Raw genomic sequence first — 26,277 nt, forward strand, 5'->3', positions numbered from 1 at the left:
TCACGACGGACGCGAGTCTGTCAGGGTGGGGAGCGGTCTTCCTCCACCACATGGCTCAGGGTACCTGGACTCAGCCAGAGTCCTCCCTTCAGATCAATGTTCTGGAGATAAGGGCAGTGTATCTAGCCCTAAAAGCGTTCCAGCCGTGGCTGGAAGGCAGGCAGATCCGAATTCAGTCGGACAACGCCACGGCGGTGGCATACATCAACCACCAAGGCGGCACACGCAGTCGGCAAGCCTTCCAGGAAGTTCGGTGGATTCTGCTGTGGGTGGAAGCCACAGCATCCATCATCTCCGCAGTTCACATCCCGGGCGTAGAAAACTGGGAAGCAGACTTTCTAAGTCGCCAGGGCATGGACGCAGGGGAATGGTCTCTTCACCCGGACGTGTTTCAAGAGATCTGTTGCCGCTGGGGGAAGCCGGACGTCGACCTAATGGCGTCCCGGCACAACAACAAGGTCCCGGCATTCATGGCACGGTCTCAAGATCACAGAGCGCTGGCGGCAGACGCATTAGTTCAGGATTGGTCGCAGTTTCGACTGCCTTATGTCTTTCCTCCTCTGGCACTGCTGCCCAGAGTATTACGCAAGATCAGGTCCGACTGCCGCCGCGCCATCCTCATCGCCCCAGACTGGCCGAGGAGGTCGTGGTACCCGGATCTGTGGCATCTCACGGTGGGTCAACCGTGGGCACTACCAGACCGACCAGACTTGCTGTCTCAAGGGCCATTTTTCCATCTGAATTCTGCGGCCCTCAACCTGACTGTGTGGCCATTGAGTCCTGGATCCTAGCGTCTTCAGGGTTATCTCAAGAGGTCATTGCCACTATGAGACAGGCCAGGAAACCAACGTCAGCCAAGATCTACCACAGGACGTGGAGGATCTTCTTATCCTGGTGCTCTGATCAGGGTTTTACTCCCTGGCCATTTGCCTTGCCCACTTTTCTGTCATTCCTTCAATCCGGAATGGAAAAGGGTTTGTCTCTCGGCTCTCTTAAGGGACAAGTCTCGGCGCTCTCTGTGTTTTTTCAAAAGCGTCTAGCCAGGCTCCCGCAGGTACGCCTGTTCCTGCAGGGGGTTTGCCACATAGTCCCTCCTTACAAGCGTCCGCTAGAACCCTGGGATCTGAACAGGGTGCTAACGGCTCTTCAGAAACCACCTTTCGAGCCAATGAGAGATATTTCTCTATCACGTCTCTCGCAGAAGGTGGTCTTCCTAGTGGCAGTCACATCACTTCGGAGAGCGTCTGAGCTAGCTGCACTGTCTTGCAAGGCCCCCTTCCTGGTGTTTCACCAGGACAAGGTGGTTCTGCGTCCGGTTCCGGATTTTCTCCCTAAGGTGGTATCCCCTTTTCATCTCAATCAGGATATCTCCTTACCTTCTTTTTGCCATCCAGTTCACCAATGTGAAAAGGATTTGCACTTGTTAGATCTTGTGAGAGCACTCAGACTCTACATTTCTCGTACGGCGCCCCTGCGCCGCTCGGATGCGCTCTTTGTCCTTGTCGCTGGCCAGCGTAAAGGGTCGCAGGCTTCCAAGTCAACCTTGGCTCGGTGGATCAAGGAACCAATTCTTGAAGCCTACCGTTCTTCTGGGCTTCCGGTTCCGTCAGGGCTGAAAGCCCATTCTACCAGAGCCGTGGGTGCGTCCTGGGCATTGCGGCACCAGGCTACGGCTCAGCAGGTGTGTCAGGCGGCTACCTGGTCGAGTCTGCACACTTTCACGAAACACTATCAGGTGCATACCTACGCTTCGGCAGATGCCAGCCTAGGTAGGCGAGTCCTTCAGGCGGCGATTGCCCACCTGTAGGAAGGGGCCGTGTTACGGCTCTATTACCGAGGTATTCTTTTACCCACCCAGGGACTGCTTTTGGACGTCCCAATTGTCTGGGTCTCCCAATGGAGCGACAAAGAAGAAGGGAATTTTGTTTACTTACCGTAAATTCCTTTTCTTCTAGCTCCAATTGGGAGACCCAGCACCCGCCCCTGTTCCCTTCGGGCTGTTGTTCTTTTGTGTACACATGTTGTTCATGTTGAACTGTTCTGGGTTCATGGTTTTCAGTTCTCCGAACATCCTTCGGATTGAATTTACCATAGACCAATTTATATGTTTCCTCCTTCCTGCTTTTGCACCAAAACTGAGGAGCCCGTGATGCACGGGGGGGTGTATAGGCAGAGGGGAGGGGCTTACACTTTTAAGTGTAATACTTTGTGTGGCCTCCGGAGGCAGAAGCTATACACCCAATTGTCTGGGTCTCCCAATTGGAGCTAGAAGAAAAGGAATTTACGGTAAGTAAACAAAATTCCCTTCTTCCCTGCATGAATTATTCAGTATCAAAAACTGCTCAAATCAGTCTACAGATCTGTCTTCACTGAAGGATCAAATTACACCTGCTGCATATTGAACTCTATGGATAGGAAAGGAGGACAGAAGCATAAACATAGAGAAGCTACTGGGGCCTCTAATGCAGAAGGAAAAAACTTAGAAATTCGAGATAGAAGCCATAAAATGGCCAGCAATCATGTTATTCTTTTTCTACACTGTGGAAAGGACTGCATTGTATGATCTTTGCTATGAAAACTGCCTCCTCCGCTGCCCGTCACCTACTAGCCTGCACCTCTGGTGAGGCCAACCTCATAATTTGAGAAATACTGGTGTAAACAGTATGGCTAGTTATGTTACATTTAAGAGATAAGTGTCTCTATTGACATTAGTGTCTTCTCTTAACCCCTTCACGACTAGCCAATTTTTCGCTTTCCGTATTTTTTTCCACCATTCTTCTTCCGAGAGACGTAACTTTTTTATTTTTCAGTCAATATGCTCATGTGAGGGCTCATTTTTTGCGAAACGAGCTGTACTTTTAAATGAAGCCAGAAGTTTTACCATATAGTGTACTGGAAAACTGAGAAAAAATTGCAAAAAAAGTGCGATACACTATTGTTTTTTAGATATTTTATTCACTGTGTTCACTATATGGTAAAACTGATATGTGGGTGTGATGCCTCAGGTCGGTGCGAGTTCTTAGACACCAAACATGTATAGGTTTACTTTTATTAAGGGGTTAAAAAAAATCAAAAGTTTGTCCGAAAAAAGTGGCGCACATTTTACGCCATATTCCGTGACCCGTAACGTTCTCATTTCTTTGTCGCTCCATTGGGAGACCCAGACAATTGGGTGTATAGCTTCTGCCTCCGGAGGCCACACAAAGTATTACACTTTAAAAAGTGTAACCCCTCCCCTCTGCCTATACACCCTCCCGTGCATCACGGGCTCCTCAGTTTTATGCTTTGTGTGGAAGGAGGCACACATCCACTCATGCTCCCATTTTAGTCAGCAGCAGCTGCTGATTTTATCGGTTGGAAGAAAAGAGGGCCCCCGGCATGCTCCCTTCTCACCCCACTAAGTCGGCGGTGCTGTTAAGGTTGAGGTACCCATTGCGGGTACAGAGGCTGGAGCCACATGCCGTTTTCCTTCACCATCCCTTAGAGGCTCTGGGAGAAGTGGGATCCTAACCGGTCATCCATTCACTGGGACCGGGCTCCCTCCGCAGCCCCTGTGGGAATCTGCCGGACAGGAGACTTTGTATCATCAGGGACAGGGCCCTGCATCTAAAGGTACTCTGTGTCCCCATGGGGACGGTGCATGGAGCACTTGTTTCACAGACGCTGCAGCTGCTGCTGGTTTTGTGACGACCGGGACTTCCGCGCCGACCGCGCCTGTTTGTCGGCCGCGGTATTAAATTTAGTCCCCGGCTTCATGCGGCCTAGTACCATAACTCCCGCCCCCGGGCCTGCCAGTCAGGGGTAAGGGCGGGACGGTCGACCTGACGTCGGCAGTGAGGGCTGGAGCATACTTTAGGTTTCCTCCCCCCCCTCACTGATCACTGTGGGGCACCAGATTCCCGCACTTTACTAGTCGCCGCCCACGGCTCCCTCCTCCCCTGAGAGCTCCGGCAGCCATTTTTTACAACACATTCTGCCGGTGGAGGATTTCAGGAACGAGCTCTGCAGCTCTGGGAGACCCAAGGCAGGGAATCTGGTTGACACACACCGCTTTGGGCGGTCGGTAAGCCACACCGGTCACCCGGTGCTGGTCCCCCTAGGGTGCCGAAGTATATATATATATAATATATATATATATATATATATATATATATATATATATATATATATATATATATATATATATATATATATAATTTGTATATATTTTCTCTGTTCGGCCGAGTTGTTTTGCTTTTGGCTATATACCCTCAGTGATCACTCTCCTAGGAGACAACAGCATGTCTTCCACAAGGAGCAAGGGCGCTAAGGCAAAGGGTTATTTTGCAACCTGTACCTCTTGTGCGGCTATGTTACCTGCAGGTTCCACCTACCCTCACTGTGAGCAATGCTCGGCCCCTGTTGCACTTGCTCAGCCGGAGCCTCGGGCACTAGTGGGACCCTCGGCTCAGGCAGACCCGCCTGCTTCCCCTGTCCAGGTGGCAGGGTCAGAGTTTGCAGTTTTTGCTGAGGAACTCTCTGAGTCGCTTTCACAGTCCATGGCTCAGTCTATGGACAAATGGTCTGCCAAGCTACTAGAAGCCTTGCAGTCCAGATCGGTCCTTACACAGGCCCCGGGCACTGTTGGATCTTCGCCTCCAGGCCCCTCTCGGTCTGCGCCGCAGCGTGCTCCCGGGGTGGCCCCCAGGTCTCACGTGGAGGACTCCGGCACGGACCACAGTCCCAGACCGGATAAGCGGGCTCGCTGGGAATCTTCCCCGACTTACTCACGCTGCTCGGGGTCTCAGCTTGAGGACTCTCTGGAGGATGAGGCGGACGTCGCAGCTCAGGGCTCTGACCCTGACGTTGCTCTCAATCTTGATACACCTGAAGGGGACGCCATAGTAAATGACCTTATAGCGTCCATCAACCAGGTGCTAGATCTTTCTCCCCCAACTCCACCTATAGAGGAGTCGGCTTCGCAGCAGGAGAAACACCAGTTTAGGTTTCCCAAACGTACACTGAGTGCGTTTTTCGATCACTCTAACTTCAGAGATGCTGTCCAGAAGCACAGAGCATTTCCGGACAAGCGCTTTACTAAGCGCCTTAATGACACACGTTACCCCTTCCCCTCTAACGTAGTTAAGGGTTGGGCTCAATGTCCCAAGGTGGATCCTCCAGTCTCTAGACTGGCGGCTAGATCTGTAGTATCAGTTGCAGATGGCTCATCGCTCAAGGATGCCACTGACAGGCAGATAGAGCTCCTGGTAAAATCCATCTATGAAGCCACAGGCGCGTCTTTTGCCCCGGCCTTTGCAGCCGTGTGGGCACTCCAAGCTATCACAGCTTGTCTGTCTGAGATTAATGCGGTCACACGTAATTCTGCTCCGCAAGTTGCGTCTTTGACTTCTCAGGCGTCGGCTTTTTCGTCCTACGCCATGAACGCCGTCCTGGACTCTGCTAGCCGTACAGCGGTAGCATCCGCTAATTTGGTGGCAGTCCGCAGGGCCATGTGGCTACGCGAATGGAAGGCAGACTCTGCTTCCAAGAAGTTCTTAACCGGTTTGCCGTTTTCTGGCGACCGATTGTTTGGCGAGCGATTGGATGAAATTATTAAGAAATCCAAGGGAAAGGACTCGTCCTTACCCCAGTCCAAACCGAAGAGACCTCAGCAACGGAAAATACAATTGAGGTTTCGGTCCTTTCGGCCCTCAGCCAAGTCCCAATCCTCCTCGTCCATCAGGCTAGAGAAGGGCCAGAGGAACTCTTATGCGTGGCGGTCTAAGTCATGTCCCCAAAAAACCGCCGGAGGCACTGCCTCCAAGGCGGCCTCCTCATGACTTTCGGCCTCCCCAAACCGCATCCTCGGTCTGTGGCAGGCTCTCCCGCTTTTGCGACGCCTGGTGGCCACATGTCCAAGACCGATGGGTGAGAGACATTCTGTCTCACGGTTACAGGATAGAGTTCAGCTCTCTTCCTCCGACTCGTTTCTTCAGAACATCTGCGCCCCCATCTCGGGCCGGCGCACTTTTTCAGGCTGTGGGCGTCCTGAAGTCAGAAGGAGTGGTGATTCCCGTTCCCCCTCAGGAACATGGTCACGGTTTCTACTCCAGCTTGTTCGTGGTGCCAAAGAAGGACGGATCATTCCGTCCCGTTCTGGACCTCAAACTGCTCAACAGGCATGTGAGCACCAGATGGTTTCGGATGGAATCTCTCCGCTCGGTCATCGCTTCGATGTCACAAGGAGACTTCCTAGCATCAATCGACATCAAGGATGCTTATCTCCATGTGCCGATCGCACCCGAGCATCAACGCTTCCTGCGTTTCGCCATCGGGGACGAACACCTTCAGTTCGTGGCACTGCCTTTCGGCCTGGCGACAGCCCCACGGGTCTTCACCAAGGTCATGGCATCCGTTGTGGCGGTCCTACACTCTCAGGGCCACTCGGTGATCCCTTACTTAGACGATCTCCTAGTCAGGGCACCCTCCCGGGTGGCGTGTCAACACAGCCTGACCGTCGCTCTGGAGACTCTCCAGCGGTTCGGGTGGATCATCAATTTTCCAAAGTCCAAGTTGACACCGACCCAATCACTGACTTACCTCGGGATGGAGTTTCATACTCTCTCAGCGATAGTCAAGCTACCGCTGGACAAACAGCTTTCGCTGCAGACAGGGGTGCAATCTCTTCTTCGGGGCCAGTCACACCCCTTGAGGCGCCTCATGCACTTCCTGGGGAAGATGGTGGCAGCAATGGAGGCAGTCCCCTTCGCGCAGTTTCATCTGCGCCCACTCCAATGGGACATTCTCCGCAAATGGGACAGGAGGTCGACGTCCCTCGACAGGAACGTCTCTCTTTCCCTTGCAGCCAAAACCTCTCTTCAGTGGTGGCTTCTTCCCACTTCTCTGTCGCAGGGAAAATCCTTCCTGCCCCCATCCTGGGCTGTGGTCACGACGGACGCGAGTCTGTCAGGGTGGGGAGCGTTTTTTCTCCACCACAGGGCTCAGGGAACCTGGACTCCGACAGAGTCCTCCCTTCAGATCAATGTTCTGGAGATAAGGGCAGTGTATCTAGCCCTAAAAGCGTTCCAGCCGTGGCTGGAAGGCAGGCAGATCCGAATTCAGTCGGACAACGCCACGGCGGTGGCATACATCAACCACCAAGGCGGCACACGCAGTCGGCAAGCCTTCCAGGAAGTTCGGCGGATTCTGCTGTGGGTGGAAGCCACAGCATCCATCATCTCCGCAGTTCACATCCCGGGCGTAGAAAACTGGGAAGCAGACTTTCTCAGTCGTCAGGGCATGGATGCGGGGGAATGGTCTCTTCACCCAGACGTGTTTCGAGAGATCTGTCGCCGCTGGGGAACGCCGGACGTCGATCTCATGGCGTCACGGCACAACAACAAAGTCACGGCATTCATGGCACGGTCTCAAGATCACAGAGCTCTGGCGGCGGACGCATTAGTTCAGGATTGGTCGCAGTTTCGACTGCCTTATGTATTTCCTCCTCTGGCGATGCTGCCCAGAGTGCTGCGCAAAATTAGGTCCGACTGTCGTCGCGCCATTCTCGTCGCTCCAGATTGGCCGAGGCGGTCGTGGTACCCGGATCTGTGGCATCTCACGGTGGGTCAACCGTGGGCGCTCCCAGACCGCCCAGACTTGCTGTCACAAGGGCCGCTTTTCCATCTGAATTCTGTGGCCCTCAACCTGACTGTGTGGCCATTGAGTCTTGGCTCCTAGCGTCCTCAGGGTTATCTCAAGATGTCATTGCCACCATGAGACAGGCCAGGAAACCAACGTCCGCCAAGATCTATCACAGGTCTTGGAGGATCTTCTTATCCTGGTGCTCTGATAATGGTTTTGCTCCCTCGCCTTTTTCCTTACCCACTTTTCTTTCATTCCTTCAATCCGGAATGGACAAGGGTTTGTCTCTCGGCTCTCTCAAGGGACAAGTATCGGCGCTATCCGTATTTTTTCAAAAGCGTCTAGCCAGGCTTCCGCAGGTCCACACGTTCCTGCAGGGAGTTTGCCACATAGTCCCACCTTACAAGCGTCCGCTGGAACCCTGGGACCTTAACAGGGTGCTAACGGCTCTTCAGAAACCACCTTTCGAGCCGCTGCGGGATGTCTCTTTATCACGTCTTTCGCAGAAGGTGGCATTTCTAGTGGCAGTTACATCGCTCCGTAGAGTGTCGGAGCTGGCAGCGTTGTCATGCAAAGCCCCCTTCCTGGTTTTTCACCAGGATAAGGTGGTTCTGCGTCCGGTCCCGGAATTTCTCCCTAAGGTGGTATCCCCTTTTCATCTCAATCAGGATATCTCCTTACCTTCATTTTGCCCTAATCCAGTTCACCAATGTGAAAAGGATTTGCACTCATTAGATCTGGTGAGAGCACTCCGGTTCTACGTGTCTCGCACGGCGCCCCTGCGCCGTTCTGATGCGCTCTTTGTCCTTGTCGCTGGCCAGCGTAAGGGTTCGCAGGCTTCCAAGTCAATTTTGGCTCGGTGGATCAAGGAACCGATTCTTGAAGCCTACCGTTCTTCTGGGCTTCCGCTTCCTTTGGGGCTGAAAGCCCATTCTACCAGAGCCGTGGGTGCGTCCTGGGCATTGCGGCACCGGGCTACGGCTCAGCAGGTGTGTCAGGCAGCTACCTGGTCTAGTCTGCACACTTTCACGAAACACTATCAGGTGCATACCTATGCTTCGGCAGACGCCAGTCTAGGTAGGCGAGTCCTTCAGGCGGCGGTTGCCCACCTGTAAGAGGGGGTCGTTTTTCGGCTCTTTTTATTGAGGTATTCTTTTACCCACCCAGGGACTGCTTTTGGACGTCCCAATTGTCTGGGTCTCCCAATGGAGCGACAAAGAAGAAGGGAATTTTGTTTACTTACCGTAAATTCCTTTTCTTCTAGCTCCTATTGGGAGACCCAGCACCCGCCCCTGTTCCCTTCGGGCTGGTTGTTCTTTTGTGTACACATGTTGTTCATGTTGAATCGTTTCTTTTGGTTCATGGTTTTCAGTTCTCCGAACATCCTTCGGATTGAATTTACCTTAGACCAATTTATAAGTTTCCTCCTTCCTGCTTTTGCACCAAAACTGAGGAGCCCGTGATGCACGGGAGGGTGTATAGGCAGAGGGGAGGGGTTACACTTTTTAAAGTGTAATACTTTGTGTGGCCTCCGGAGGCAGAAGCTATACACCCAATTGTCTGGGTCTCCCAATAGGAGCTAGAAGAAAAGGAATTTACGGTAAGTAAACAAAATTCCCTTCTTTTCGGGATCTATAGCACAGTGGCAACTTATTTCTTGCATCGCAGGCTGCTGTTTTTAACGGTACCATTTTTCGCAGATGCTACTTTTTGATCGCCTGTTGTTGCATTTTGTGCAAAATTTGTGGCAACCAAAAAACGTATTTTTGGCATTTGGAATTTTTTTGCCGCTGTGCCGTTTAATGATCAGGTTAATTGATTCTATATTTTGATAGATCGGGCATTTCTGAACGCGACGATAATGTATGTATTCTTTCGTTTTTTAACCCTTTAATTTTCAATGGGGCGAAAGGGGGGTGATTTGAACTTTTTAGGGTTTTTTATTTTTTTGTTATTTTTTAACACTTTTTTTTTTTTTTTTACTTTTACTAGTCCCCCTAGGGGGCTATATGGATCAACAATCCGATCACTCTGCCATATCTGCTGATCACAGCTATACAGCTGTAAACAGCAGATATGCTCATTTTCTGCCTCACCCAGCTCCGGGCCGAGTGAAACCGAAAGTAATTCATGTGAGCTACAGGAATCCTCACATGACCCTGTGCTACCATGACAACCACCGTAAGTCACATAATCACGTCACGAGACTTCCGGTATCTGCTGGTAAGTAAATGTTTACCGCTGATGCTGTTATAATGGTGCTGTCACATATTGACAGCGCCATTTAAGGGGTTAAATGGCACGAGCAGATAACAATTCTGCTCGTGCCTGGCAGGCACACATCTCAGCTGAGATGTGCGCCAACCGCTGCATGCTGCCGGCAGCAGACCGCGGTCAGTAACACTATGACCGTTAGGACGTAATATTACTGCTCGCGGTCGTTAAGGGGTTAAACCGATGTACCCAGACTTCTTTGGAGCCTTGCTCGTGCCCAGGGGGCAGCGGTAACACAAGACACGGCTAGCTTCAAGATTTGTGGAGCCAACAGTAACGGATGGCTGTGTCCTACATCACCGCTGTTTCCCTGGATATGCGCAATGCACCATTGAAGCCTCGGGTACGTACCCAGCGTACTGCACAGTGTCAGACAAGCAGAGGTTTGTAAAGAGTCAGCAATGATGCCGCTCTTTCAAATTGTGTCACTTAAGCCCACAGAGGTGTGATAACATTAGTGGGATCATTAGTCTGGGGCAAACAATGCCTTCATGACTAGTCACCCACTGATTAACCTAGATCAATGGGACTATAAAAATAGCAATAAATACATGGTGGCGGTTTCTGGGACCTGGGCAAGCTGATGGATTGTGTTTAAGATCAGTCATGTTTTTTTATCTATGGTGTACTTTTAGGGAAAATAACTTTATTCTTTTCAACAGAAAAATCTTAAATGACCTATCTTCAGATGCTCCTGGTGTACCAAGAATTGAAGAAGAAAAATCTGAAGAGGAGACTTCTGCTCCAGCCATTACAACAGTCACTGTACCAACACCTATCTACCAAACCAGCAGTGGCCAGTATAGTAAGTATTCAGCAGCTTTTTGTTCCAATAATTACATCATGTGTGTGCATAGATGATAATTTTCACAGTTCTTTAGCAATGTTAGATACATGTATTTTATGGGCTAACCACATTTTTTTATTTAATTTAAGGGGAACCTGTCAGGTGATTCATGCTGGCCAAACTGAAGGCTGCAGGAATCACTGCCTGGCCACACGATTACAGCCAGGTATAATATTACCTGAAATGCTCTGGCCCTGGCATGTAAATAAGGAGAGACCTGTCAGTCATCTGCGGCAGGGCTGACAGACAGGCGGAGCTGGACTAACCTGTTCTCCAGCTATGGTCCCTGGCCGGACTTTCCTTCTATCTAAATTTTCTCTGAAACGCTGGAGCATTTCAATGAATAGTATATGTGGCTGCAAGCGTGCAGCCAGGGTGCAGGTCATGCTGCCTTACTGCAGTATGATTATGCTCTATGGCGGTGGAATGTCTACAACTGTCTAGTGTGTGCACCACTCCAGCAGTTTTTGGGGTTTATTTTTTGTTTTATTGGGGGTTTTTTTTTCACCGCTGGAGAGATGGTTCTAATCTAAGGTGCCCTGTCTCTAGTATTATCCTTACCCGCCGAAATCTTCATCATTTATCTGTGTCGCTATGGTCCTGTGGCACAGTCTTGTGACTGCAACTTTTGACTGGCTGGACGTTAGAGGTGACTGTCACAAGCTCTCAATGCAAGTCTATGAGAAGCAGATTGAGGCTCTCATAGACTTGCATTGCAGGTCACAAACTGGTGTGGTAAGTATAAGACTAAATGCAGGGACCATGAATTATAACTTAGATTAGAAGCACCACTCCAGCGGTAAAAACAAGACTTGGAGTGGTGCTTTAATGATGTCCCCCCTACATAGTAGCAAGAAAAAGTATACTTTGAGGTGGTTATGTAGGGATCTAATTAAACAAATACCACCCTGCACACAAGAAAAAGATGAAATGGTACCTGTCAAGTGTGCTAGCTTAAAAAGAGTAGTCATCTCTCCAGTTCAGTGCAAAAAAGCATGTGGTTACTCACCCAGATTGCATGGTTTGGCTTTCTTTAAGGGTTGTCTTCAAGAATAAATTATCCCAATAGAAAGGCCAGTAGTATTATTATATGGGTGATTAAATATGTACCTCATTACTACAATAATTTACTGCTGTGCCCATTTTGTTTTGGCTCACGTACAGTACCTTGAAAATATTCATATTCCTACCCCATGATCTAATCCACAAACTTAAAGCGTACCTATCATTTTAATTTTTATATAACAATAATTTAGCGCAAGCGATTTTACAAAACTTTCAAATATACAAAATAAAATCAGGAAATAAACCTTTCAAAAACCTTCTTGAAGATGTCCCCCTAGGCTATTTCTGAACTAGACATAAGCTCGTTGTCAGGGAAAATCCATCTTCAGCTCCACATACACTGAATATGGTCTTCTGAGGGTGGGTCATCTGTGCCTACATAGCGTGAGCTTCCAGCAGCATCTGAAGCAGGGTCAGTTTATCTCGGGGTACGGCACGGTGCTGAGCTCTGTCTCCGTGCTCTGCTCGGCAGTAACTTTTCAGTGCTTGGTCAGCTACTGGCTTAGCACACAGCCCCCCTGCACTTTGCACATAGCTCCCTACCCCTGACCCTATGCACAAGCTCCTGCTCAGTATCTTGGCTTTTCTCAGTTGCTGCCTCCTGTGTTGTCTGATTTTAGATAGATAAGACATATCTATAGATAGATACAGTATGTATAGAGATAAATATGATTGATATGTCAAATTATCTATGCATCTACAGCACATCTTGTTCTATCTGGGGGTTTTTTTTCATCCCAAGGGCATTTACACTTTAAATGTATTCTATGTGATATATCAACGCTAAGTAGCTAGTATTTGTGAAATATAAAACAAAAGAAGCATGATTTTTAAAATAAAAGTCTGAAAATTGGTACGTGTCTGTGAATTCATCCTCTTGTAGTGATTCCTCTAAATATAATCACGAGTGTGGGAGAATCTGTCCATAGGACAACTATTAATGGTATACACCACAAATCTGCCTTTTATTGAACAGTCGCAAGAAGAAAGCCATGTTTTAAATCAAGCCATAAGAAGTCCTGTTTGTAGAAAGCGATGGAGGGGACACAGTTGCTCTTGTCAGATGAGACTTTTTGGGCTAAATGCAAAACGCTATGCGTGGCGGAAAACTAAGGCCCCTTTCACACATCCATTTTTTGCCATCAGTCACAATACGTCAAAATGTGAAAAAAACTGATCCAGCGCTGCATCCGTTTTTTCTCATTGACTTGTATTAGCGACGGATTACAACGGATGGCCTTATGTTACATTTGTCGTACGACGGATCCGTCCCCAACTGTGACAGAGTCAACGTCCATAGGAACGTTTGTCTGCGTCGAAAAAATAGCTAGCCGCCCGTCGTTAGTTGTAATGGAAGCCTATGGTCACAGGATCGGTCTTCATCTGTCAAATCACGGATCCATTGATTGATTGTTGATGGTTTTGATCAAAGCATATTCATGTGTGAATGTGTGAATCACAGTCCAGACCAAAATCCCATAGAGAATCTGTGACAAGACTTGAGCATTGCTGTTCAGATAATCTCACTAGGAGCTAGTTTTAAAGAAGAATGGGCAAAAATGTCAGCCTCTAAATGTGCAAGGCTGGTAGAGATGTAACCCAAAAGACCTGCAGCAGTGAAAGGTGGTCCTTCAAAGTATTAACTCGGGGCTGAATGCAAATGCACATCACAATTTTCAGATTTATATTTTAAAAATATTTAAAAAACAACGTATTATTTCCTTTAGGCTCTGTTCACAGGACTGTATTTGGTCAGTATTTTACCTCACCATTTGTAAACCAAAACCAGGAGTGGTGAAAAATGCAGAAGTGGTGCCTGTGTTTCTATTAGCGCCCTTTCATACTGCATAGTAGACTGTGTCTGGGTGTACGCCTTTAGTAGGCTTGCACGCCTGACTGCACCATTATAGTCAGTGCCCCCTCAGCGCATATGTGAGAATCCCAATTTTGCAGTAGGCTTAGATGTAAGCCCGATGGGGCCACATACCATGGGGAAGAACAGTGTGAAAGGGCCCTTATATTTTTCCTCTGATCCACTCTTCATTTTGGCTCAAAAATACTGATGTGAAATGCTGTCATGTGAATGTGGCCTTATACTTCACAAATACTTACTACTTTGTGTTATTACATAAAATCCAAATAAAATACCTTTAAGTTTGGGTGCTACATGAAAAAATGTGGAAAAGTTCACTGGATATAAATACTTTTTCAAGGCACTTTACATGAGGAGATCCGCAGGCTGAATTTCCATGTTGCTTGAAGTCAGTGTTTGTATTGGTAGAATCCACTGTGATATGCGGGCAGGCTGCGGACTTATAGTATATAGTGCCAGGCACTATATACTGCAGAGTTCTCACAATCTCACTCACAACACCGCTACGCTACGTCCGGAAAACCTGCCGCACATACAGCAGTGTGCACATACCTGAAGACACGGGCTTATGTTTGACATAATGGAAGTGAAAGAACGCTCCCCATGTGACCACGGCTAGGTCTGACAGCAATGCTCATTGGCAGTCTTTTACAAATAACATTTGCATGAGGGTGATAGATCTGCAGTTGGTAACGATGTAACACATGGACTGAACTTGCTTCACAGAGATGGACGTGGCTGTATGCATCTTTCTTATGATTATACCATGCTGTATATTTCTGATTTAGTTGCCATTACTCAGGGAGGAGCTATACAACTAGCGAACAATGGTACAGACGGAGTCCAAGGGCTTCAGACGTTAACTATGGCCAACACAGCGGCATCTCAGCCTACGATCTTACAATATGCACAGACCACCGATGGACAGCAGATACTCGTCCCAAGTAACCAAGTTGTTGTACAAGGTAAAGGACATAATGAGATCTGTAAATTCTGCTGTGTTATTGTCTTCCTGTTTCTCAGCAACGTTAGTTAAGAACATAACTTTTCACATATTTAGGAAATTGTTAAAAGGCGTTTTCCATTAGTTGAATATTGATGGGCTATTTATAGGATTGACATTGATGTTCAGTTGCTGAAGATCCAATGCTGATAACCTTAAAGGGAACCTCTCATCAGTTTTTTCATGTCTGAATAAAGACTAGTGCCTGTTCTGCATTCCATTAAGGTGTATATTATCTCCTGACTCCCCTGTTTACCCTCCAAAAACATTTTTAAATTCTCCACCCCTGCCATAAAAATTACCATCATGGTAAGGTGATAGATGAAAGCCTTGACTGTGTGACCTTAATCAGTTATGTTGGGGTTCCGATATCTCCATTTTATCTTTCTAAAGCCCGCTTTACATGCTGCAATATATCTTACAATGTGTCGGCAGGGTCACATCGTAAGTGACGCACATCCGGCATCGTAAGGTACATTGCAGTGTGTGGCAGCTACGTGCGATTGCGAATGAACGGTAAAACGTTCATCGCACGCACGTCGTTTATTCCTCATGAATTGAACGTCAGATTGTTCATCGTACCCGGGGTAGCACACATCGCAGTGTGTGACACCCCGGCAATGATGAACAGATCTTACCTGCGTCCTGCGGCTCCTGGCCGGTAATGCAGAAGGAAGGAGGTGGGCGGGATGTTTACGTCCCGCTCAGCTCCGCCCTTACGCTTCTATTGGCCGGCTGCCGCATGACGTCGCTGTGACGCCGAACGTCCCTCCCACTCCAGGAAGTGGACGTTTGCCGCCCACAGCGAGGTCGTATGGATGGGTAAGTACGTGTGACGGGGGTTAATCGTTTGTGCGGCATATTCAACAAAATTGAACATGCCGCACAAACGATGGGGGTGGTTACGATCGCATACGATATGGTATGCAGAATCGTAACATGTAAGGCAGGCTTAAGGTGTCGTAAAAAGATATGTTGTAACTTTGACATTAAAGAGACTCAGGCCACACAGAATGACTGTTCAAACAAAGTACAAGATCTCAGCGCATCATGGCGGCCAAACATTAAGGCTCTGTGCGCACTAGGCCGTTTTGCCCGCGGATTTACTCGCGGATTTACTCGCGGATTTACCCGCGGATTTGCTGCGGAAATTTCTTGAGAAATGTCTGCAATCTTTGTGCAGACATTTCCCAGCAAATCCTATGAGAAAAAAAAATAGCTGTGTGCACACTGCGGATTTTTCTCAAGAAATTTCCTTGAGAAAATTTCCTCGAGAAGCTTTCTTGAGAAAATGAGCATGTCCATTTTTTTCCGCAGGTACCTGCGGAATACCCCCGGAATTTCACTCCATTCACTGTAATGTAATCGCGAAATTCCGGGGGTATACCGCAGGTAGCAAATGATGTGCGGTATACCCCCGGTATAGCCGCAATTTACCTGCGGTAATGCTCATCGCTGCCTGCGGTTTTGCAGGAAGCGATGTCATTATGCCAGGAAGAGGAAGCGGAGCAGAGTAAACACACACGTCACACTCCCTGGACGCCGCACAGAAGCACTTCCGTGTGACCTCCAGGTGCCCATGCAGTCTGTGTCCCGCTCCAGCCTCGCGGCTGCCTGCCCTGCAGGGTGTCAGTATGTGCCAGCAGTATCGGCAGCTTGTCACGCTGCAGCGTAGGCAGACACTGACACAGGCAGACACTGACACTGCACTGCAGGGTGTCAGTGTCTGCCCGCAGTGTCAGCAGCCTGTCACGCTGCAGCGCAGGCAGACACTGACACAGACTGACACTGCACTGCAGGGTGTCAGTGTCTGCCCGCAGTCTCAGCAGCCTGTCACGCGGCAGCGCAGGCAGACACTGACACCCTGCAGTGCTGGGAGCCGCGGGGATGACTATCGCTGCTGTCAGGAGGTGAGATCATTACCTGCTGTGACGATCTGCCTCCTGACGTCACCGCTGTCACTGCTGTCTATGCCCATCTCGCGAGCGGCCCGAGACTGTCACTAGCGGTGACGTCACGGGCTCTCGCGATACTTCTATGCCCGCCGCGTTGTCAGAAGTCAGTGACAGCGCTGACGTCAGCAGTACAGGAGATGATCACAGCAGGTAATGATTTCATCTATGCTCCTGATGGCAGCGCTCGGCATCCCCTGCAGTGACCTGGGCTATTGATGTTCGCTCAGGTCACTGCATTGCTCTCCCAGCCAATGGGGAAGATTCTGTTCTTCATTGACTGGGACAGCGACTATGGTATGGATCGCCGTGCGCCCCCCCCCCCTTATTGGATTACGCTGGACGTGGAATTGATCGTTCTTTTCAATAAATTGGTTAAAGAGGGAATGTTTTGGGGAGTGTTTTTTCAAATAAAACTTTTTTTGTTGTCTGTGCAATCCGGGCTCCGTTCTCCGTGGCCCGTGATTGCACTTAGAAATCAACTCGCCTGTGCCCACTCCCGCTCTCCATGGTGCTGATCGCTCCCGCGGTGCAGCATCCGGCCGGTGCTGACCCCCGCAGCAGCTGCTTCCGGGTCGGCTGTGTCGTGCATCATGAATATGCGCGACAGTAATGAGCCGGCTCAGAAGCAGCAGGGAGAACGGGCTGCAGAGAGCGCCGCTGAAGCCGGTGAGTAAAAATGTTTTTTATTTTAAAAGCACGTTTTTTTCTGGCACGTGTTTCACGGACCACACCACTGCGTGGTCCGTGGGACATCAGTGATGCCAGAAAAAAATGGACATGTCTCCGTGCGGCAATCACGCACACGCGGGTACGCCGTACGGAGACACGTGCAATGATAAATTACTGACGTGTGAGCAGACCCATTCATTATAATGGGTCTGCGCATGTCAGTGATTCTGGTACGTTTAAAAAAAAGCACAAACGTACCAGAATCACTGACGCGTGAAAGGGGCCTATCTATCTATTCATCTATCCATCTTTCACTCTATCCATTATCTGTCTATCGATTATCTATATTATTTATTGCAAAACCGCAGGGACCAACCTGCGGTAAATCCGCGGCAAATCCGCATGCGTTTTTCCCGCGGATTTTTCCGCAGGTGCGGAAATCTTCAACTTCCAGAAGTTGCTCAAGAAATTTTCTTGAGAAAAATCACTTTTCTAGTGCGCACGGAGCCTTAAGTCCACTTTTCCGCCTGCTTGTTTTCAGTCCATCTCCTCCCTTCTCAGGCACTATAAAGCCAGAGTTGTCAATCAAAAAAGAATGGTGGGATGGGTGGAGATTGAAGGAAAACAAGTAGGTGGGAAGGTGCACGTAAATGATTGGCCCTGCCCTGTTGCACGAGCGCCTGTACTTGGTTTGAACAGTCATTCTCCGCTGACACATGCCCTTTTAAATTGACACCTAAAGCTGTTCCACTTAAATTTTTTGGCTATTGTGCATCCAAGGCTCTGCTCTGGTTAAACATTTAGCCACAAACATTTTGATTTCCATCAATTATTGGCGTGGTGTCTTTACTGCTCGTAATAAATGAAGATACAGTGAGTGTGAAAATGTATGCCCAGCATATTGTTTTTTCAGGCCTAACTTTTATTTTTTTTTCCACCACTATTTAAGCGGCCTCAGGAGATGTACAGACCTATCAGATCCGCACTGCACCCACAAGCACGATTGCACCAGGAGTGGTCATGGCGTCATCTCCAGCAATCCCTGCGCAGCCTGCTGAGGAGGCAGCGCGGAAGAGAGAAGTCAGACTTATGAAGAACAGGTATGGGGGTGTTTTGTTTGTTTAATTATTATTTTTACAATGTTAGTTCTTCATCAAAAGAGGTTACTTAAATAAAATTCTATTAGCAATTTTACACTTCCCTTAAAATGTGAGTATATGATTAGATACTGTTGCTTGCAGCCGCAGTTGAGGGCACTGTTTGGATTAGAAAGATATAATATCTGGATCAGACTATAATCGGGGTATTCATATACAATCTCGGGGTATTCATATGCCAGATTGTATCTGGGTTTCTCAAAGGAGTTTTACAAGACTAATATATTTTTGTTTATCATTAGTATTGGCCATCTATATTTGTGAAATGCCATTTTAGGTGTATGACCTTGAGACTTATTTTATTACACAGACTTTCGTCTAATTCACTCCTAAATAAAATATCCTTAAAAAGTCTCAGTACATTGTAAAAAAAAAACTGATGCTTTCAAGAAAGTGTAAACTAAACACTGTAAAATACCTAAAATAACACACTCATGTTCTCACCCTCCCTGGGTGCGGCGATGTCTACTCAGAATTGGTGTGGTGATGGGCACGGTCAATATGACGTCACCATTGCAAACACTGGGACCAGTGGACAGCCATTGCTGGACCCAGGGAGGGGGACCGTCTGAATGTTTGTTTACCATGTTAACTGTGGTAAAACTGACCCGGCAATGTTCCTCAGGTCAATACGAGTACGCAAATACCAAACGTATAGTTTTTTGTTTTTTTTTTTATTGTTTTTTTGCTTTTGTTTTTTTAAAGGGGTATTCACATCTCCAATATACTATCCCAATATGTATTAGGCAGAATGATGATAATATTAGCAAATACCTCCAATTAGAAATGTATTATAATTCTCCTGATATATGCATGTCTCTTACCTCGTGGAGGGCATTATAGCTTAGGTATCCATGGTTACGTCCACCCATATAGTGACCGTTAGTTAAGAATCCATCGTTGCCAACTCAAGCAACTAAGCTGCAATGCCCTGCACATGAGGTTAAAGACGTGGCTTATCAGGAGAACTATGCTACATTTCTAATTGAAGGTATTTGCTAACATTATTACACCTACTACATATTGGGACATGGGAATTCCCCTTTAAGGCTATGTGCGCACGTTGCGTACAGTCACTGCAGAAATTTCTGCAGCGATCTGAAGAGCACACGTGCGCTTCAAATCGCTGCAGAAAATGTCCGTAGTGAAAAAAAAAAGCCGATTCCATGCGCTCTGCCTGCAGCTCCTGCCATAGACAGAGCAGGGGCTGCCGGCAAAGCGCACGGAAGAAGTGACATGTCCCTTCTTAGAACGCGCGCTCCGGGCAGCAGCCGAAGCGCTGCGCTCTAAGATGCCACGTGCGCACAGCTCCTGCACAATCTCCATAGATTGTGCAGGGGACGCAGGACGCATGCAGTTACGCTGCGCTACAAAGCGCAGCGTAACTGCATGTAATTACGCAACGTGCGCACATAGCCTTAGTCATAAAAATAAAATCGGAAATTTATAAGTAAAAAAAAACTTTTTCTCCTTATGCTGTTTACCAATCAGATTAATTAATTTTATATTTTGATAGATTGGACATTTCTGAACGTAGCAATACCAAATGTCTTTATTTTTGTTTTATTGCAATATTTTCAACGGAGTAAAAAAGGGTGATTTTGAATTTTTTTTGTGTTTTTTTTTTTTATTATTATATTTACTAGTCACCTTAGGGTACTTGAAGTTGCAGTCATCTGATCGCTTGTGCTTTACAGAGCTTTGCTGTGTATAGCAGAAATTGCTATCTCCTATGAATGCTGACTCGCAGCCGGTGCTCACAGGAGGATTGTAAGTACAGACACAGGGGTCATCAGCTGACCCCCAGCTGTAATGTCAGAAAATGACGCGCGCCCTGCCGGCGTGTGTTATATCTACATGCTTTTGGCCATACAGTATAGTTTTGTGGGGGGTTTAGATTGATGATCTGTTTAAAGTAGTGTTTGTTGTCAATTGAGAAAACTATACTTTTATACTTACAGGGAAGCTGCTCGGGAGTGTCGTCGGAAAAAGAAAGAATATGTAAAATGCTTAGAGAACAGAGTAGCTGTCCTCGAAAATCAAAACAAGACATTGATTGAAGAACTGAAAGCACTTAAGGACCTTTATTGTCACAAATCTGACTAAAATAGCCAGATTAATTCACATTTATGAACCCCTATTGAGGAGAGACTGGTTACCCTAATCCAGATAAACTGTAATTTTTTTTATTATTATTATTTCATTTTCTATACCCCCCCCCCTTTTTGCGCAAAACTGCCTGACAGCAACTACAGGATTTCATTCATCTGTGCTTTTTGCATTAAACTGTGAATGCTCCTAACTCCTGCCTCCAAAACCAAGTGAGTAAATAACACCTTTCAAGATCAAGAAGAAAAAAGACTTACTTTATTTTATTTTATTTTTTAATCAAATTTGGTTTCTTTGCAATTCTGCTTTGCCCTTCCTGTGTTTGCTCCACATTGTTATTGCAGGGAAGGTTTATGTGCATATAATGCCTTTTGGCGTCTTTCATGGATGTTGCTCAGAAATACTGTTTTATCGGCGCAGACTACAGACACTGCCTTGTGCCGCCCGTCTACTTAACTCCACTATGTCTGGCCCAAGAGTACAGGAGAAGGTTGATCAATTACTTATGTGTCCCAGCGCCCGTACGTGGAACGTAACCATGTTAGTGCCCTATGGAGTAGCTACATTGTGTCTTGGGGTTGATTACATTGTCTTGCTGGGCAGTTGCACTAATCATCTGCCAAGTTGATAGTGATTACTCTTATTAAGTGAAACAATTGTGCAAAACTTTAATTAAATGTCTGTTCTAAGCACATTGAGGTACATTAGAAAAGTTTTAAAGGACTGAAAACGGACGTTAAAGAAGCACTCCTCAGTGCACAAGGAAATATATAAACGATTTTCAATTTTGACCCTTGTATACCCCATTTTCTAGAAAAGCAATGACACTCTGTGATCAATTTTAAAACCGCAATCATTACTTTATGTACTTTACCTCTTTAAGCTCAAATCCCTATCACCAGCAACCTATTGTGGGATATTTGACTCCACATTTATATTTATTTTAATTGTTTTTTATTATTCTTTACCTGTGCCCCAATTCAAAAGAATAAAAATGTACAAAATGGGCACATCCCAATTGATTTTCCATTAGCCTCTGCTCACTGCAGCATTTAAAACCAGAAACTTACTTTGTGTTTTGGAATTTGTTGGTCTTGTAAAATATTTTATGTTGAGTAGAGTTATCATGTACTATTTGAAATACATTTTGTATTTTAAAACTTAATGATGTATTGTTTGCATCAGAACTTTTTTTTTTTACTTTTGTGTGTGCAGAATTTCTTTGTGCTTATGTGCTATTGTATATACCCTATATTTTAACTTTTTACACACATATATATTACTATATAAATTGAATTTCTGAAAGTTCATACAGTTGTAATCTTAGAATATTTAACAGTTGTGTTTAAGATCTGCAAACTAACGGTTCTTGGTAATGAAACTTCCAAGGTGATTTCTAGAGACTGGTCAGGGCTGCCTTCAGCACCGGAAAATGGTGCAGAATAGATTGTACTTAATTAATATTTGCTATCCTTAATGAAAGTACTACAGTGTAACGTGGAACTCAGTGGGAATTATGCAGAACCTGGTAAGCGGTAGAAATCCAAGTAAACCTGCAAGCATATGTTCTCTGTGGTCTCCACATTTTTTATTTTTTTTTTTTATTGGAATGCATGGGGATGCAGCTGTAAAAGTAAGTCATGGTTATAGTAGTAGACTTGTTTCAGGACAAAATGATGTCATAAATGTGTCTGTAGCCATTCTTATTCTTCTGCTAATGAAAGACGAATGGATCCCGCACCTGAACAGATAGAAATTTGAATTTTATTGCAAAAGATTAAAAGCCAAGCTATAAATTCACATTAAGGCATAGTTAAAAAAAAAAAAATAGGGGGGGGGGGGTTCTGTTAATGATTAACCCCTTAACCACTGCGGGCAGTATAATTACGTCCTAGCGGTCATAATCCCCGGGGCAATCCGTGTGCATGTCAGATGATTTGTACAGCTGACATGTGTGCCTCGCAGGTACAAGTGGAATAGTGTACCACCCGTACCTTTTAACCCCATAAATAATGCTGTCAAAATGTGACAGCGCCATTTTAATAGCAATCGCTGTAAACGTTTACTCACCGGCTACCATCGGAAGTCATATGACGTGATCACGTAGAGCCAATGGTAGCACAGGGTTATGTGATGACGCCTGTAGCTATCATGGCTCACTTCCTGTTTCACCCGGCCGAGTGCTGTATGAGACAGGAGATGATAATTTCTGGTGTTCACAGCTGTGTAGAAGTGATCAACAGAAATGGAAGAGCGATCAGACTGTCGATCCTTATAGTCCTCTAGGGGTACTAGTAAAATAATTAAAAAAAAAATTTAAAAAAACCTGAAACTTCAAATAGAAGAGATGAATCCAGCGAGCCAAAGTTGTAGTAGATAAAGTTTCTTTAGTCTTTATTTCAATCATATTAAAAAAAGTCTTTGTCCATAGCAGCATAAATGATGACAGACAGAGGTAGGAAAAGTTACTGCTGGCGCACGGCAAGACGCGTTTCGGCTAAACCTTTATCATTGCCATGGTGTACTTTACTAACTATGTGGGATATAAAAAGGATAAGAGCACCTAACGTGGTTGGTGCTATAGTTAATTAATTTGTAATCAATAACACTTGTGAGCAACCACCTATGGCCTAGGCCGGTTTAAAAGAAAAGGTGTATTAATCCCTTAAGAAAGAGTCAATACGCCAGACAAAATGTATATACAAAGTTATTTCATTAATGCTCGTCATTGCTACATGCAGGGAAAATGTAGGGCCCACACCAACTATATGAATTGAAGCAAAAAAAAAAAAAAATTTTTTAAATCATCTTACATTTAGAATAAGAAAGCTGTATAATTTATGGAACAAATCCAAAAGAGTTTCAATAAATTCTTATTAGGTCTTGCCTAAAATTCAGACCTATCGGCATCCTGCTTTCCAAAGTAAAAATCCAAGCAGATTCTCTATTTAGTAATTTGCGCTTTCTATCGCCCCCTCTGGTGGATCGTGTTACCTGTTCAATAGCCTTGAACCTGAAACTATCAAATTTGCCAGAATGGCATTGTGAAAAGTGTCTGGAAACCGCTGAAGGGTTAAAAGTGGAGGTGTTTGTGGCGTCTGAAATATGCCTCCTAATTCTTTTCCTTAATTTTCCAGTTGTACAACCTATATACTGTTTACAGCATGTTGTACAATCAATCAAATATACTACATAAGTAGAGTTACAGTTCAAAAAACTATTGATGAAAAATTTCCTGTTATATGATGAGGAAAATGTATTACTTTTATGTGCATACTGGCAACAAGTGCATCTATTGCTGCCACATTTGTAGAAACCTTTCAATTTCAACCAAGTATCAGCGGTTTTCAGCGAAGGATTCAGGTGCAGACTCGGTGATAATTTATCTTGTAAAGTAGGTGCTGTTTTTGCTACATAGGAGATTTCGTTTTCTGCTATGATTTTTTTCAGTTTTGGATCCTGACTCAATATTGGGATGTATTTCTTTATTATAGAAACTATGTTATTATATTGCAAACTAAATGGGGTGGAAAAAAAGATTTTTCTTTTTGAGGGTTGGTGTTTTTTTTGTTGCCTTATTATTTGTTGTCAAATCCTTTCTATCAAGATCATTGACTATTTTGGTAGCTCTCTGTAACATCCTATCTGGGTATCCTCTACATTTCAGCCTTATATTAACTTGCTCCTGTGCTTTTTTGTACGTATTAGAATCAGTAGAATTGCGTTTATACCTAATAAGCTCTCCTATGGGGATATTTTTTATCACATGTTGAAACTTCAAATCACCTTCCATTCGCCCCATTGAAAATTAAAGGATTAAAAAAACATACACACATTTGGTATTGCTGCGTTCAGAAATGGCCAATCTATCACAATATAAAATCAATTAATCTGATCGGTAAACTGCGTAGCGGCAAAAAAATTTCTAAACTCCAAAATTAATTTTTTTTTCGAACAGGCGATCAAAACGTAGCATCTACACATAAATGGTACCATTAAAAACGTCAGCTCGAGATGCAAAAGATAAGCCGTCACTGAGCCATAGATCCTGAAAAATGAGTACGCCACAGGCTGCAAAAATGGCGCAAAAAGTGCGCCACTTTTTTTGACAAGCTTTTTTTTAACCCCTTAGATAAAAGTAAATTGATACTTGTCTGGTGTCCACAAACTCGGACTGACCTGAGGTTTCACACTGAGACATCAGTTGTACCATATAGTGAACACTGAATAAAATATCTCAAAAAGAATCGCAGGTTTTTTTGCATGTTTTTTGCACTTGGAATTTTCTTTGTCGCTCCATTGGGAGACCCAGACAATTGGGTGTATAGCTATTGCCTCTGGAGGCCACACAAAGTATTACACTTAAAAGTGTAAGGCCCCTCCCCTTCTGGCTATACACCCCCAGTGGGATCACTGGCTCACCAGTTTTGTGCTTTGTGCGAAGGAGGCAACACATCCACGCATAGCTCCACTTTTTAGTCAGCAGCAGCTGCTGACTATGTCGGATGGAAGAAAAGAGGACACATATAGTGTCCCCAGCATGCTCCCTTCTCACCCCACTGTATGTCGGAGGTGTTTGTAAGGTTGAGGTACCCATTGCGGGTACGGCGGCAGGAGCCCACATGCTGATTCCTTCCCCATCCCTTTTTACAGGGCTCTGGGTGAAGTGGGATTTACCGGTCTCCAGGCACTGAGACCGGGCTCCATCTACAGCCCCTGGAGAAGATGCTGGATGGAGCGGAGTACATCAGGGACATGGCCCTGCTTCCTCAAGGTACTCTGTGTCCCCGTGCATTTGGCGCTCACACCGCAGCATGCTGGGTGTTGTAGTGCGCCGGGGGACATCAGCGCTGCGGCGCCTGTGCCATGGCCTCATTCAGCTTTGCTGAAGCAGGCTCACTTATGGGAATTGGTCGCGCCGGCCGCTGGGACTGCGGCGCGGCTGGCACTTGTAGTGCGCCGGGGACTTCAGCGCGGCCTGCGCTTTTACGGCGGCCGCGCTGATAACTAGAGTCCCCGGCTTTTGCGGCCTGCTTCCGTTCGTTCCCGCCCCCAGACCTGCCAGTCAGGAGAGGGGCGGGACGCTGGCCACTTCCAGGAATCGGTCGCGCCGGCCGCTGGCAGCGGCGCGGCTGGCACTTGTGGTGCGCCGGGGACTTCAGCGCGACCCGCGCTTTTACGGCGGCCGCGCTGATAACTAGAGTCCCCGGCTTTTGCGGCCTGCTTCCGTTCGTTCCCGCCCCCAGACCTGCCAGTCAGGAGAGGGGCGGGACGCTGGCCACTTCTATGAATCGGTCGCGCCGGCCGCTGGAACTGCGGCGCGGCTAGCACTTGTGGTGCGCCGGGGACTTCAGCGCGGCCCGCGCTTTTACGGCGGCCGCGCTGTTAACTCGAGTCCCCGGCTTCTGGGCCTAGTCTCCCTTCGTTACCGCCCACAGCCCTGACAGTCAGGGTAGGGGCGTGACGCTGCATAGAGCAGAGCTGAGAGCTGGAGTATGTTTTGCATACTCCACCCCTCTCACTGTGTGCACTGTGAATCCGGATTCCCGCACTTTCTCAGGCACGCCCACGGCTTCCTTCTCTACAAGGACACCGGCAGCCATTAGTGTCAGTTTCTGTACGATACAGAGACAAGTGTGGAAGACCCTGGCATTCTGATAGTCACACAATCGCTGTAACAGGCGTTAAGCAGCACCTGTGGTGCT

The 26,277-nt window shown here is 46.7% G+C and overlaps 1 protein-coding gene across 1 annotated transcript in view; it reads left to right on the forward strand.

Annotated features, from left to right (window-relative positions):
* Positions 1-21,737, forward strand: part of CREB1 (cAMP responsive element binding protein 1) — a 105,881-nt gene extending 84,144 nt beyond the window's left edge. The window contains exons 5-8 of the mRNA XM_075317721.1: positions 10,557-10,699; positions 14,468-14,644; positions 18,256-18,406; positions 20,425-21,737. Coding sequence (XP_075173836.1) covers positions 10,557-10,699; positions 14,468-14,644; positions 18,256-18,406; positions 20,425-20,569 — 616 coding nt within the window. The 3' untranslated portion in view covers positions 20,570-21,737. The remainder of the gene's footprint in view (positions 1-10,556; positions 10,700-14,467; positions 14,645-18,255; positions 18,407-20,424) is intronic.
* Positions 21,738-26,277: the final 4,540 nt, after the last annotated feature.

The sequence above is a fragment of the Anomaloglossus baeobatrachus genome, chromosome 7 (assembly GCF_048569485.1).
Source record: "Anomaloglossus baeobatrachus isolate aAnoBae1 chromosome 7, aAnoBae1.hap1, whole genome shotgun sequence".
NCBI classification, from domain to species: domain Eukaryota; kingdom Metazoa; phylum Chordata; class Amphibia; order Anura; family Aromobatidae; genus Anomaloglossus; species Anomaloglossus baeobatrachus.